The sequence below is a fragment of the Grammomys surdaster genome, unplaced genomic scaffold (assembly GCF_004785775.1).
Source record: "Grammomys surdaster isolate TR1022 unplaced genomic scaffold, NIH_TR_1.0 206, whole genome shotgun sequence".
Classification (NCBI taxonomy): Eukaryota; Metazoa; Chordata; class Mammalia; order Rodentia; family Muridae; genus Grammomys; species Grammomys surdaster.
Window position 1 is genome coordinate 6,011,962 of NW_021604651.1, and position 15,756 is coordinate 6,027,717.

A 15,756-nucleotide genomic window follows, 5' to 3' on the forward strand; every position below is an offset into this window, starting at 1 on the left:
TAAAGAAAAAACCCTTTTCTAAAAAAAAAAAAAAAAAAAAAAAGAGCTCCCAGTCTAGACATGACTCTTGGAGGTTAGAACTCTGAAGATCAGAGAAGAATCTGGAATATGATAATTATTTAAATACTCTCAGGGTTCTGCTAGGTTGTCAGAATTAAGGATCACTGATGAGTTTTCTTCTTTTTTAGATTTATTTATTGATTTTATGTGTGTGAGCACACTGTAGCTATCTTCAGACACACCAGAAGAGGGCATCAGATTCCATTACAGATAGTTGTGAGCCACCATGTGGTTGCTGGGAATTGAACTTGGAACTTCTGGAAGAACAGTCAGTGCTCTTAACCACTGAGCCATCTCTCCAGCCCTCTTTACTTCTTTTTTTTTTTTTTTCCGATTGTACTCATCTATTGTGCACCTGTGTATGTGCATGTGTACCACAGCAAGTGTGGAGAGGTCAGAAGACAATCGTAAGAGTCAGTTTTCTCCTTCTACTGCGTGTCCCAGAGACTGAACTCAGGTCACTAGGCTTGGCATCAAATGCCTTACCTGCTGAGCCCTCTTGCCAACCCCCATGGTCCTAATTTATAAAGGAAATTTTTTTCTAGCAGTGGGAATCAAATCCCGGGCCTTTGGCATGTGTGCAGGCTAGTTTTATGTCACCTTGATGTGTGCCAGAGTCATCTGAGGGAAGGGAACCCAAACTGAGAAATTGCCTTCATAAGATCAGGCTGCAGGTATGCCTGTAGGGCATTTTCTTAATTGGTGATTGCAGGAGGGCCTGGCCCACTGTGGATGCTCTCATCCCTGGGCAGGTGGTCCTGGGCTTTATAAGAAAGTAGGCTGAGCAAGCCATGAAGAGCAAGTCAGTAAACAGCATTCCTCTGCATCAGCTCCTGCCTCCAGGTTCCTGTCCAGTTTCCATTCCTGTTCTCTGTTCCTTCAGTGATGAACAACCATGTGAAATCATAAGCCAAATAGCCCTTTCCTCCCCAAGTTGCTTTTGGTCACAGTGTTTATCACAGCGATAGCCACCCTAACTAGGACAGCATGTGAGGCGAGCACTCTCCCACTGAGCTACATCACTAGCACTCAGTTGGTTTGTTGGTTGGTTTGTTTTTTGAGACAAAATCTTGTTATACATCCTAGACTTTCAGAGAATTTGATCCTCCTGCAGCAGGCCCAGGGCTAAGATTACAAACATGCGCAAACATTCCTGGATGAGTTTTGTTGTTTTCTGCCCTTTCTCCCTGGAAGTCAAGCAAAAGGATGGAATTAGGCAAGGTTGTCAGTAAGCACAGGCAAAGCCAGTCCCCATGCCTGCTGTGAGCTACAGAGTGTGCCATGATGGAGGTGGGCGTGCTGTAGAATGTCTGATGTCTTCATGGGCTTCTCGGTTTCAACAGGGCTTTCCCCTCCCAAGCAGGTCAGTACAAATATGATTAGATATACTGTAAGCGTCAATAATTATGGAAGATACCATTACTGTCCCATTATTTTAAGCACATTACCGGCTGTGATCAATAAAATGTCCCTTTAAGTGCCTATAAACTGAAACCAAGAAACGAGCATTCAGATCAATGTTTAGCCAGAGCTAATTATTTTAAATTGCTTAGAAAAGAAATCAAAGCTCCTGAGAATGTGGATGTCCTATTTTTGGGCCTGACATACTTATTTTAATACATGAAAAGAGTTACTTGCTCTCCATTATAATTCTGCTGCTTTGTTTCAAACAGTGATACAGACCTTGGTCAGGCCTGGGAGACAGCTCAGTCCTCGAAGATGCTTTGATCCCCAGAACCCATAGAACCACAGGAAGGAGAAAACAATTCCCTCAAATTGCCCTCTGACCTCTGAGTTCCACATGAACACCATGGCATGAGTGCCCCACCCCCCTGACCCTCAATGTAAAAATATATTTTAGGAGACACAGTATTTTGTATCTGGTCACACTATTAAACAAGGGCACCGTTGTAAGATAGACTTTTATAATTCTGCTAGGATTGCTGTGTTTTTCTCTCTTGAGGCCTATTCTAAGTAATTATGAATACAGAAGTGCAAACTGAAGTCTGATTAGTCATGGTGATATATAAAAAATTGAATAGTAGCATAATAAAAAAGTGGTGAATATTCATTATCATTGTGGGGTGATTCTTCCTATTGGAGGGGGATATTTTTAAAAAATATATAAAATACATAGTTAAAAATTGCCTGTCTCAAAAACAAAAATGTAAGGGCCAGGCATTGTGGTAAGCCCTCTGTAACCCAGGCACAGGGAGTGGGTAGGAGAGAGGCAGGTAGCACTCAGGAGCCAGCCAGCCTATCCAATCAGTTGTAAGCTGTGGGTTTAGAGACACTGTCTCAAATAATAATAATAATAATAATAATAATAATAATAATAATATAATGTGGAAAGTAATGGAAAAGACATTCTGACATCATCCTCTGGCTTCCACACACATGCGCACAAGTGTGCATAAGTAACACAACACACACACACACACACACACCATAAAATATAAGCATTGAGAAAATCATAGGAGCTTGAGAGTTGGCCCCATGGTTAAGAGTGTGTACTATTCTCACAGACTCAAGTTCAGTTACCAGCACTCATGCTGGGCAACTTAACTACCTGTTAACTTCAGCTTTAGGGGAATCTGATGCCCTCTTCTGGCCACCATTGCCACTGCATTCACATGCACACACCCACACAACCACACATATACATAGTTAAGAATAAAATAATTTTTTTTTTGTTTTGTTTTTTGAGACAGGTTTTCTCTGTGTAGCCCTGGCTGTCCTGGAACTCACTCTGTAGAGCAGGCTGGCCTCAAACTCAGAAATCCGCCTGCCTCTGCCGCCCAAGTGCAAAATAATTCTTTAAAAAAAAAAAAAAAAAAAAAGATGGAAAGAATCACATTAGGACCAGCACTGGGTTTGTAGCTCATCCGCAGAGCAATTGCCTAGAACGCATGAAACTCGGAATTCAATGCTCGGCACCATAAAAAAGCTTAATGATAAATCAGCAGAAGGGAAAAGGATCATTTATATATAGCAGCCTCCTAGCAAGTCTGTGCCAGTTATTTTGTCAACTGGCACAAGCCAGAGTCATCTGGAAAGAACAACCTCAACTAAACAGATGCTTCCCTTAGATTGTCTGTAGGCATGTCTATGGGACATTTTCTTGATTAATGATTGATGCAGGAGGGACCAGCTCACTGAATGGTGCCACCCCTGGGCAGGTAGTTCTGGGATATATAAAAAAGCAAACTGAGCAAGCCCTGGAGAGCAAGCCAATAAAAGCACTCCTCTGTGGTCTCTGCTTGAGTTCCTGCCTCCAGGCACCTCTAGATAGTGATTTGTTATAAACCAAATTAACTTTATTAAGTTGCTTTTTGTAGTGACATTTTATCACAGCAAGAGAGCAAACCAGGACCAGGTAATATCTTTTCCAGTTGTCCTTTCTTTTTCATATACTTTTTTCACATTGTTATCAACCTGTTGTAGATACATTGTTGCTATTGAGCCTAGCTGCATGGTTTGCTATTATTTCATAATTATTTTAACCGTTTCTGTGATGTTACACTTGATGGTTGTAACATTACACTTCCTTTTCCTAAAGTTCTTCAGTGTTTACACTTTTACAACTTAATAAAGTAAGTCATAAAACAGAGTGTCTGTGAGGCCAACTACAGCTAGGACAAAATCACATATAGCTGGGAAGGAGATAGTTACCAGAGGAGCCCTGGAATCCAGGTGAAGATTCAACGACCCACCGACCCACCGACTTCTTCTATGCAGGAACCAACACTTACCAGGCAGGCTCTTGGAGGCTGCTTGTAAGTAGTCACAGCTGCTCTGATGATGGTGGCTGTTATATAATTGGTAATGTTTGTTGACATCAACTAGACTGAGTTTCATAGAACCTATGAAATGTGAGTCCCCAATTTCTTGACCATCGGGAGCTATCCTTTTATAGATATGGGTTTCTTTAACAAACTTTATTCTGGCAACACCGAGGCTGCCCACAGAAAGATGAGACCTCAGATGGAATCGAGCTTGTTTTGAATTGAGGTCATTATGAATTCAGGGGAATTTTTGGGAAGAATGGGGATTTTTGGAGAGCAGACTTTTAACAAAAGACTATTGCTGTGCAGTCAGGCCACCCAGCGGAAGGTAGTCTTTGTTTCTCAGGATGTGATTAATATTACCTCATCATTTAATTTTAGCATTTCTAAAATAAGGAAACTTGCATCACATCAAGGCAGAGGCAGAAGCCAGAGTGCCCGTTTTTGCATATGTATATTTATATATACTTATGTGTATATATATATACACACACACACACACAAAAGTAGCATAGCATAACAAAAAGGGTAAAAAAAAATTATCTGAAACAAACAGCTCTCCCATTGTTGCCTTACCTTGATCAAAATCTCTGCTAATATTTTGAAAAAAAAAAATAGGGTTTTCTGTGTTTGGAATTGAATCTCAGGCCTCATGCACCTTACCTCTGAGCTATACTTTCAAAAACCACATTTGCTGAAGGTAGTGCTTCATGTATGCCTATAATTCCAGCACTGAGGCAGGAGGATTTTGAGCTCAAGGCCAGACCCCAATCTCAACAATAAAAATCAAATTATAATTATGTTCTGCCTATAAAGTGGAGTATGTCAGGTGAAATTACTTCATAGCCTCCATTTTTCTGTTTAAACAAAAATGTGTGTGGATGTCACTGGTTATTTCTGGCCAATTCTATCCTTCTGATATTTATAGTTTCCTAATGGTGCTTTCTGTGATTGGACAATTAGAAAACTCAACTATCCATCCTCTGTACAATGGCAATGATAAATATTGTGTCTGTGTGATGTTTGCCCAGGTCAGAGGAGTGAGCTGGTCCAGCTGTGATCCACCTTTCTCAACTAGCATCATGCTCCTCCCCTCCCCCTCCCCTCCCCACCACACACACCTGAGCTCCTTTCTTCCTGGTTTCTCTGCAATTTGTTCATTTGGAGACAGTGGATGAAAGAGGTTAGCATGGATCATGTCATAGATGGGTGTTTGTCTTTCTTTCCTTAGCGGTGAAAGTGGTGCTGGAAAGACAGTTGCTGCCAAGTACATCATGAGCTATGTCTCCAGAGTGTCCGGAGGGGGCCCCAAGGTCCAGGTGAGTCTGTGGTGCAGTCAGGAGCTTCATTTGTAGATTCGACTGGGTGGGCATGGTATTGCACACCTTTGATCTGTTTATAGCTTTGAAAAGAATTTATTTTGTACATCAAAGTTTGTGAAACCTAGATACATAAGATGTGCAAAGAAATTGTATGTTTCAGTATTGACATGTGTAATGAGCTCCTACAAATCAATCAAAAAGGCTGTGTTTCAAATGGAGCATGAGAGTCATGAAAGACAGTCCAAATGAACGGAAGTCTAAGCTGTTCATCAAACCTGAAAAGCAGACACAGTTTTATTTAAACTATGCCAAAACTGGGACTGGAGATCTAGCTCAGTTGGTAGAGTGTTCCCCTGAGTTCATAAAACCTGTTCTATGCCCAGCACCACATAAATCAGGCAAGAAGGTGCATATCTGTCATCCTAGTATGTAGAGAAAGAAACAGGAAGATCAGAAGTTCAAGGCCTTTCTTGCCTACACAGCAAGTTCAAGGCTAGCAAGGCTAGCCTGGGTTGCATGAGTCTCTCTCAACAAAGCAAGCAAACAAAAACCCACTATATTATTATTATTAATCATTGTTATTATTATACCTATCAGATTGTCAGAGCTCCTGTTCTTATAAACATTGTTGGAAAAATGTTGGCAGACAGTTGCTTGTGTTACTGATAGGAGCATGAAATAGCACAAGTCTATAGTGGCTATCTCAGTAAAATCTAGGAAATTACTCCTCCTCCTCCTCCTCTTCCTCCTCCTCCTCCTCTTACCCTTCTTCCTCTTCCTCCCCTTCTTCCTCCTCTTTTCATCTTCTTTCTCTTCCTCCTCCTTTTCCTCTTCTTCTTCTATGTCTTTGTCTTCATCTTTGTTTTTGAGATGGCTATCTTACTAAGTTGCCAAGGATAGCCTTCTCTACCTCAGGTTATAGGAATGTATCACCACACCCAGGTTATTTGGTGCTGGGTATGGAACCCATCCTATAGCAGGGCCCTAGGGTGCTGGGTAAGCACTTTGCCAGCCTGAATCTCACTTAAGAGTTTAAGTTGATCTCTTGAGCTGGGCATGTAGCTCAGTGTTAGGAAGCTTCTCTGGCTGGGCATGAGTACTTCCCTAGTGTGCACAAAGGCCCAGGTTTCATCCCCAACATAAGCTAAATGTAGTAATTACACCAATGTATCCTAGCACTGAGGAAATGGAGGCAGACAAATAAAGAATTCAGGGTAATGTGGTTGAGACCAGTCTGGGCTATATGAGAGTGTCTTTTAAAAATTAATAAAAGGGAGGAAACCAAGAATGTATGCCTTCCATGCCTGAGTCAATTGTCTTGAGTATGTTTAATCCCAGAAATTCAGTTGATTAACAACAACAACAACATAAGGCTATTCTTTTTAAGTGAAAGATTTCAAGATCTTTTCTTTCTATCTCCCTGAGAGAAACTGAGTATCATTTCTAGTTTGCAAACAGAAGACTAAAAGGAATAGCAAAGATTCACGAATTCCAAATTTACTTTACAGAGAAATACAAAGTTTATATATAGCCCTGGGTTGTAAAGGAGAGAGGCAGGTTAGGTATGGAGCTATTTCTGACTGGATGGGGAGAATCACCCAGAGTCTGCCTCTGTGCTAGTGACTGTCACTCCCTGTGTGAAACAGGATGCACCCCTCAAGCCGTGTGGCTTTCTGTCTGCTGGGATGTTCATCCGAGGGCCATAGGAGTGTATGGCTTGCTCTCATAGTCAGTATTAGCATCTTCATCTAGTCCCATTTGCTATGTCCTGTGACCCAGCGACCAAACTTCAGTTGGTTAATGTTGATTTTTCTCTTCCTGTTTTCCTTTGAGAACATTGATCCAGAACTCTTGGCTTCAAATTAGTCAGTAGCTCAAAAGCACAAGCCAGGAGACTTGTTATTCCTGGAACACATTTAACCATAGCATGTGAATAATTAGACGCACAAGGAATGAGTCACTGTCCAAAGGCCTCTCTGCGGCATAGCCCCTATCAGCTGAGAGGCCTCATGTTTGTGATGTGTCTTGCACACTTTTAAGTCTGGCACAGGACTGGAGTGTTCACGCTAAATTTTTCTCCTGTTATTGGCTGGTAGCTGTGTCTCATGATTTGGCATTGCTCCTGGCTGCCCTGAGTGTGAATTCATTCTAGAAGATGCAGTGACACAGAGCTGCTTTAAGGGAGTTGGTTCACTCCTTCCACCATGTGGATCCTGAGGATCAGACTTGGCCTTGGCTGTAAAGCTCCCTGGGAGCAGGGGTTGCTTTGAAATGCAGATTCCCAGACCCTGCCCCTGATCTACTAAACCTACCTCTGCATTTTAGCAAGACACACCATCACCCCCAGATGATTGGTGCACAGTTGAAGTTGGAGATGCACAAGATCATGTTTCTATAGATGTTTGGGAAGAAGAAGATGGTTTGTTGCCATCTCGATAAGTGTTGCCTCTACTGTTGCAAGCAGAACAGTTGGGGAGGATGCAAGAGAATGCAAGATGCAAAGAGACTTACTTCTTCATGCTTCTCTTTCCTCCTCACTGTGATCACCAACACTCCCAGACTTGCAGGAGGGAGTCATGGGAGGAGAATGGAAACCCGATCCTGTACTGTGTGGATTCTGGGTTCCTAGTGGCACCTCAGCTTTGGGATCCTGTTTCAAACCAAGAGGGGTTAGAAATCCTGATTATACAAGTAGGCTTATGTCTGTGGCCATTCAAGAATAAATTATCAGGAACAGTATAGCTCAGTTGTTTGTGAACTTGACTAGTAGGCACAACGCCCTGGCTTTTTTTTTTTAATATTTATTTATTTATTTATTTATTTATTTAGGTTTTTTGAGACAGGGTTTCTCTGTATAGCCTTGGCTGTCCTGGAACTCATTCTGTAGAGCAGGCTGGCCTCGAACTCAGAAATCCGCCTGCCTCTGCCTCCCAAATTCTGGGATTAAAGGCATGTGCCACCACTACCCGGCTTGGAATATGTATCTTTAATCTCAGCACTTAGAAGACAGGGGCAGATCTATCTCTCTGAGTTTAAGTCCAGCCTGCTCTACACAGTGAGATCCAGGCCAAACAGGGCTATGTTGTAAAATCCTGTCTCAATAAAACAAGGTAAAACCAAAATGAATTCTCCAGAAATGCCCCCAGGACACATACATAGCTGGGACCCCTTACCTTTTAATACTCAGAAATCAGGACTTTGGAGAAAGTTGACTTTGACATCGCGTGCTAAGCATCATTATTTTTCTAACCCCCTTCTCGTCTGCCACAATAGCATGTCAAGGACATCATCCTTCAGTCCAACCCACTCCTGGAGGCCTTCGGGAATGCCAAGACAGTCCGCAACAACAACTCCAGCCGATTTGTAAGTGTCCTGATTCTCAGAGCGCTTCTTGTATCCTGAGAAACAGGCTTTTCTATCTCTCTTTTGTCTTCTAAGCAATGCATCCTTAGACAGAAATTATTTTTGTACTTTGGACACAGACAAGACAATTTCAGAAATGGCTTCTTCCTTGAGTTACGTTAGTAACGAAGAATACAGTTGATGAAGGGGGTTGCCCTGGTCTTGGAGGAAGTGTGCAGGCTGCCTGGAGGAAAGAAATGAGAAGGTTAGGGGAAGCCTGAGAGCCAGGCCTGCTTGTGGGGATTTGTTCCATGGAGCTGGGTCTGAAGGGAGCACACCTGTGCTGAGGGAACACCTGGGACAGACTCTCCCTCCCCTAGGCCTCTGCCTGCCTCACCTTCGGATTTATGAATTTGCTTGCTGAATGCTTCCAGAATGAAGAGACACTGGTCATGGTGCCTCCTGACTCCACGCACCAAGGCTTAGAACCAGGTCACCCTTGCAGCACTGCAAATGTCTTTCTTAAATGTCTCTGACTAAAAAGTCTTGGCAGTAGGGTTCTGAAATGTGACCACTGTAAAAGGCCAAAGGTGTATTACAAAAACAAATGCCTATAGATTTAGTGTCCTGTTTCAACCATACAGTCTGTCTGGCACTCAGGCAATCAGACACTGTGAGGCTGTTTCAAGATAAATAGTGGGTGGGAAATTCAAAGAAAAACAGTTTCTTTTTCACTTAAAAAAAAAGCATTTACACTGGGTGATAGGTGGTGGTATATGATTTTTAATCCCAGCACTCAGCAGCAGGCAGATTCCTGTGAGTTGGAGGCCAGCCTGGAGTATAGAAGAGAGTTCCAGGACAACCAGGGTTTCGTGGAGCATCCCTATCTTGAAAAAAACAAACAAACGAAAACCAGAAAAAGTGTTTAATCCTTTTTCTTTTGAGGCAATTCCCCCCTATAGTCCAGGCTAGCCTTAAATTTCCTATGTAGCCTAGGATGACCTTTCTCTGTCTCCCATGTACTGAGATTGCTGATGTATACTACCATGTTGGCTTTAGCTTTCACTCAGAAAGGAAGGTTTTATTTCTAAGAGAAGTCTCCCTATGGTCCCAGGCAGTTACTGTTGAGTTTGCCGATGGCTGTCTGTGAGACCTACTTCATGCTCCTCATTGTCTGGGGAAAATCCAGTTGATTTTCTTCCTTGTTCGTCTTAGTGTTTTCAGCTCAGTACTTGGGATTTTTTTTTTCTGACCTTTCCAGATACTGACAGAAGAAAGACACTGAGAATGAATTTTCCACATAACCTTTCTGCCTCTAATTATCATTCTTAACCTGCCTTGCAAAAATAGACATGTCAACTTTAACCCTTTAGCTGCCCACCCACACTCTCCTTCCTAAAACAGCAGGAAAAACATCGTTATGACTTCCCTTGCCTTTTCCTGTTATAAAGTGGTTTTGTTTTTTTTTATTCTGAGAGGATAACTCAGTTGATGTTTAGACATATCAAGGGGCCAGCATTTATAACCATATAGCCCTAATAGAAAAGGGGGAAGTATAGGTTTTCTCTGTGTCACGCTCAATGACATCAAAACGGGAAATCAATCTCTCTCTCTCTCTCTCTCTCTCTCTCTCTCTCTCTCTCTCTCTCTCACTCCTGTGTGTGTGTGTGTGTGTGTGCACGTGTGCCATGCTTGATAGCATCAAATGACAGTCTCACTAATTATTAAAAAGATGTAAGTCTAAAGCCATACGCCATTTTCTCTGTCTTGATAGGCAAGTATGATAGAGAATGATAATAACTAAGATGCCATTGGTTGAAGATTGATACATCCTTCAAAAACAATGTAGCAACCTTGGTGCTATGTAGCTTCCTGTCCCGTTCTTCAGACAAACACAGATGGGGAGGGAAGACTGAGGGATGTAGTCTCCTTATTTAGCCTGGCCATAGGGATCGATCCCCTGCATGTAAACCCGTGGGATTGGAAAGCTTTCCGGTACTGTTCGCTATAACTGTGGGACTGCCAAGCTTTCTGGTATTGTTTGAAGAAAGTAAAGAAGCCTAGCTCAGGGCTGGAGATAATCCAGAATGTCATCCATTAATGAATTTCCTTGAATTATACCCTGTATTCAAAGTCTGCTTGGAGCACTGTGTTTTTGGTTACTGGGTGTTAAAGGAAATTGCTAATTTTCTTGCAGGGAAAATACTTTGAAATCCAGTTCAGTCCAGGTGGGGAACCAGATGGTGGCAAGATCTCCAACTTCCTTCTGGAAAAGTCCAGAGTGGTGATGAGGAACCCAGGAGAGCGGAGCTTCCACATATTCTACCAGGTTTTCCTACATAGCTTTTCTTTCTCTGTATTAAAAAGCAGGACTGGGCAGGCCAATGAGATGGCTCAGAGGAAACAGGCACTTGGAGCCAACACTGAGTCCAGTTCCTGAGACTGTGTGGCAAGAGAGAACCAGTTCTCCCAGGCTGTCTTCTGATTCCCAAGCCGACAGGAAAATAATCACGTGATCATTTTTTCCCATCCAACCCTCAGGTTCATTCAGTAATCGAAGCAGACCAGAAGTATGCCGCTGTGCTCTGTGCAAGTGTACAGAGGGGCATGAGAATATCCCTGTCCCCAAGGAGTGTTGAGTTCTAATTAGGGTAATGAGGCAAATTCCCCCAAAGTTAAATCCTTAAATTGTTGACAAACTTCAAAACAGAAGTAGGAGTGTTTGTTTGGTTATTTGCCAAATAGCAAAATTTGTGTGGGAAGAGTGAGAGCCTGGGAAGTCAGGGAAGACTGAGCAAGGGGGCACCCTAGGCAGAGATGGGAAGAGGGGTTGAGCCAGAAAGTCAGGTGATAGGAACAAAGTGTCCAGGGCAGATACCTGCAACCAATTAGATGAGAGTGTTCCCACAGGCTCAGGATCCTCAGAGCAAGCTCAGCCAGCCCCTACTCAGACCCTCAGAACCCAGACTGAGTCCGGGTCAGAGCACAGGGCAAGATGCCTTTAAAAAATGGTTTAGATCTATTTACTTTATGTGTATAAGTGCTTTACCTGCTGTATGTCCATGCTCCACATGCATGCCTAATGTCCATGGAGTTCATAAGAGTGTCAGGTCCCCTAGAACTGGAGTTAAAGATGGTGTGAGCTACCATGTGCTGCTGGGATCTGAACCCAGGAGTTCTATAAGAACAGTAAGTGCTCTTAACACCTGAGCCATCTCCCTAGCTTGAGATGCTTTTAAGTTACATTTCAGGCTTTAGCAACCATCCAGTTCAGTTGTCATATTTTGCTGTTGTTGCTGTTGCTGCTGCTGCTGTTGTTGTTGTACAATACTGGAGAGTTTACCCATTGCCCCCTGTATGCTGGCAAGCAAACATTCTGCCACAGAGCCATTTCCTCAATCCTCTTTTCACTTCTTTCATTTTGAAACAAGTTGCCTGGCTGGCCTTGAACTTACTTGGTAGCCCAGGCAAGCCTCACACATGTGGTCCTCTACCTCAGCCTCCGAGTAGCTGAGATCAAAGGTGTGTTCCTCTAGGTCTTGACAATTTGACTACTTAGGAAAATGTTTCTAGGTATGTAGAAATGAAATCCACAGGAAGAAACACCCAGGAGGGGTTTCTCTTTGGCTTGGTTTTTGTTCTAAGATTTCTAGGTTAACTTATGGAAGAAGCTTACAGTTGATTTCTCAGCTACATAGGCATCTTCAGTGATGGCAACCAATTCTTTCAGTACCGATTTGCTGAAAAGCACACAGATGACAAAAGGCTTCTGGGAGATTAGTGATATTTATATTCACAAAGAGTGCTTGCCTAGCATGCAGAAAACCTCAGCTCCAATCCCCAGCACAGAATACACTGGGCTCTCTGGTTGTTTAGCTACTCCGCCATTGCTGAGGTAAAACACCATGACCAAGGCGACATATGGAAGAAAGATATTATTTGTATTTACAGTTCAGAGGGTCAGAGTCCCAGATAGAGACAACATGGCAGCAGGTGGCAGGTATAATGGCAGAGAGCTCTCGTGGCAGGTGTGATGGCAGAGAGCTCTCATCTTGAACTGTAAGCCTGAAGCAAACCAAGGATACTCAGTAGATCAGGAGGTTTCTGAACACCAGGGAAAGAATGCATGGCCATTCTGAACTCCACATCCTGGAATAAGAAGTGTAGAATACCTAAGGTGGGCAGGAATTCAGTGGCTGTGGTCTATTTTGTATTCAACCTTTGCATAGGGTCACAAGTACAGCATACAGTTCTCTTACTAATAGGAAGAAAGCTGATCTCTCTCAGGCCTTATCAGAGTTAAGAACTGGAAGTTGAGTTGTAAAGATAGCTGGATAGTTAAGTCCTCTTCCAGAGGACCCACGTGGAACTCACCGTCATCTATCTATAACTCAGTTTCAGGGGATCTGACACCCTCTCTGGCCTCCACAGGCACTAGGTGTGGATGTGGTATACATACATATATCAGGCAACAGCTATACGCATTGAAACAACAACAGAAACTGGAGCTTGCAGACAGATCTAGGGCTAAGGTACCTACAACCCAAGATGATATTTATAAACTCCCTCAGGATCTGGAGGCTAGAAGCACTGAGAGTTTTTGATTATGAGCTTAGAGAGTTTTCCCCATCTGGGCCCAGGAATGGTGGTCCCCAGAACCACAAGATGGTTTGTAGACCATGTCCAGACATATCCTGTGTGCTCTCATGGCAGCTCATCGAGGGTGCCTCTCCAGAGCAGAAGCAGAGCCTTGGAATCACCAGCATGGACTACTATTACTACCTGAGCCTCTCAGGGTCTTACAAGGTTGATGACATTGATGACAAGCGGGATTTCCAGGAAACCTTGGTAAGTGTGGGTACCGGGCTAGCCTGTCTCCTCTCTCCTGCCGGAGCGTCAATTGATATAGAGGACAGGAAAGATCAACAAAGCAAACAGCAGTGTAACCTGCCCCCTCAGCCACTGTAAGCATTTCTGAGAATCTGCATTCAGCACCTTGGAGAGCCATGTACACACACACACACACACACACACACACACACACACACACCACTTTTTCCTGAGGAGCACATAATGGTTTGAGATGAGTAAAAAGCAAATTCATCAATAGCCTCCAGCAAGAGCATTCCAATAAACAGGCCGGAACCATTGAGGGGGTGAGTTTAGCATGCTTCTTTGCTGAGCAGCCAAAACTTGATGAGTGCTTCCTTAGAAAGGCCACAGCCAGTTTATGGTCTTAACTGACCATAAACAGTATTTGGGGCTGGAGAGATGGCTCAGCAGTTAAGAGTGCTTGCAGTTCTTGCAGAAAACCATGTTCAGTTTCCAGCACCCACATATGGCAGCTCACACCTCCAGGGATCCAATGTTCTTTTCTAGTATCTGTGGGTACCTGCACACATGTAACATACATTCTCACACGGACACATAAAGGTAAAATTTTCAAAATAAATCTAAATAGGTTTGGTCAGGTGTAGGAGTGCACATTCCTTTAACCCCTTCCAGCATAGCCAGGGCTACATAGTGAGACCCTGTCTTATAAAACCCAAAGAAACAAACAAACCCCCCAAAATAAAACACAATGAAAAGATCAAAAACACTTGAGTTCTATTTGTTTTATCTCCTTCTCTTTTCTGTTTCTGAACTTGGAGGTCAGAAGACAAGGACTGTGCCCACCCAGTGCTGGCCCCACAGTGCACACGCTACAGTCTAGGTTACAACACTAGATTTTTGAGGGTTTGTGACCTGCGTGAAATAACCTAAATCTTCCAGTCTAGAGCATTCTGGAGGTAGACCTGAGTCAACAACAAGCTCAGGCTGGTTCATCTACTGAGACCTGAGGGGGAATGAGCATAGGAGAGTCAGTGTGAGGGGAGTGGTGTGTTGCCCAGCAGTGTCAGGATGTTAAGACAGAGGAGTCCTAGGTCCTAAGGCTGCCCAGCCACAGCCTTAAGGAACAGGGAAAAACCTGTGGACGAAGGGCTCAGCCTGACCCAGGAAATTCTCTTAAGTTACAGAAATCCAAGACTCAGCCATTTTACTTAATGGACTCAAAAACTTGGCTTTTTAATGGTCTGTAGGTTCTGAAGATTTTGAAAGATGGTTTTGCTAATAAAGTCTATCCTTCTACCTCCCCACAAAGGGGATGATCACTTAAGATCCCTTGGGGTGGTTGAAAATAAAGTGGAAGTGTCCTTGGAGAGGGTCGGCAGCCAGAACAAATGTGGGACAGGACAGACCTGAAAGCCTGTGCCCAGACTCCTGTCCCCTGAGTGTCTTTCCTCTGGGAGGTCCTCTAAGGTCTAGGGTGTTCCTAGACAGCGAGTTGTATTTAAAATCAGACTCTCCCTTCCAGCAGGGTTTTTAAGAGCATATGAAGGCTAGAGAGATAGCTCCAGCTGCAAAGTGCTTGCCACATAAGCTTGAGGCCCTGAGTTTTATTCCCAAAACCCATGACAAGAAGAAGAGGAAGTGGAAGAAGGAAGGAGGATGAAGAGGAGGGGGAATAGGAGGGGGTGGAAGAGAAGGAGGAGGAGGAAGAAGAGGAAGAGGGGGAAGAGAAAGAGGGGGAGGAGGAGGGGGAGGAGAAGAAGGAGGAAGAGGGGGGCATACATGGCAGCATACACTGTAATTCCTGCTCTGGGGAGGCAGAGGCAGGAGGATTCCTGGAGCTTGTTGATCAACTAGTCTAGACATATCAGAGAGCTCCACGTTTATCAAATAAATAAACATGGAAGTCAAACGAGGAAGACACACCTAACATTCCTCTGCCCTCACATACTCGTGTATCTACATATACACAAGCATGTGCACACACTCATGCACACACACACATGGAAGGTGAGTGACTACCTGGCTCACTGACCACCTTGTTTGATGAAGACTTCTCGTCATCACTGCAGGCAAAGCTACACACTAGCTGTAGGACCCACTCTGTGCCTTGTCTGTCACCTGCTCACACAGCGAGCCACCACCCTGGCTGGCTAGCTGTCACCTCTCTTCCAGCACGCCATGAATGTGATTGGGATCTTCTCAGAAGAGCAGACTCTCGTGTTGCAGATTGTGGCCGGAATTCTCCACTTGGGAAACATCAGCTTCAAAGAAGTGGGCAACTATGCCGCTGTGGAGAGTGAGGAATGTGAGTAGCTCTGCCTGATGGAGTGAGGGGGTCAGTGGTTACCCCAAGTCATGCATGACCTACCTACCCCTTTGATGGACCTAGATTGCTAGTGAGGTGCATGGGTAAG

At 43.7% G+C, this 15,756-nt stretch overlaps 1 protein-coding gene across 1 annotated transcript in view; it reads left to right on the forward strand.

The window, feature by feature from the left end:
- Positions 1–15,756, forward strand: part of Myo1e (myosin IE) — a 191,658-nt gene that overhangs the window by 104,045 nt on the left and 71,857 nt on the right. The window contains exons 5-9 of the mRNA XM_028771305.1: positions 5,077–5,164; positions 8,441–8,530; positions 10,707–10,838; positions 13,223–13,357; positions 15,515–15,647. Of these exons, the coding sequence (XP_028627138.1) occupies positions 5,077–5,164; positions 8,441–8,530; positions 10,707–10,838; positions 13,223–13,357; positions 15,515–15,647 (578 nt within the window). The remainder of the gene's footprint in view (positions 1–5,076; positions 5,165–8,440; positions 8,531–10,706; positions 10,839–13,222; positions 13,358–15,514; positions 15,648–15,756) is intronic.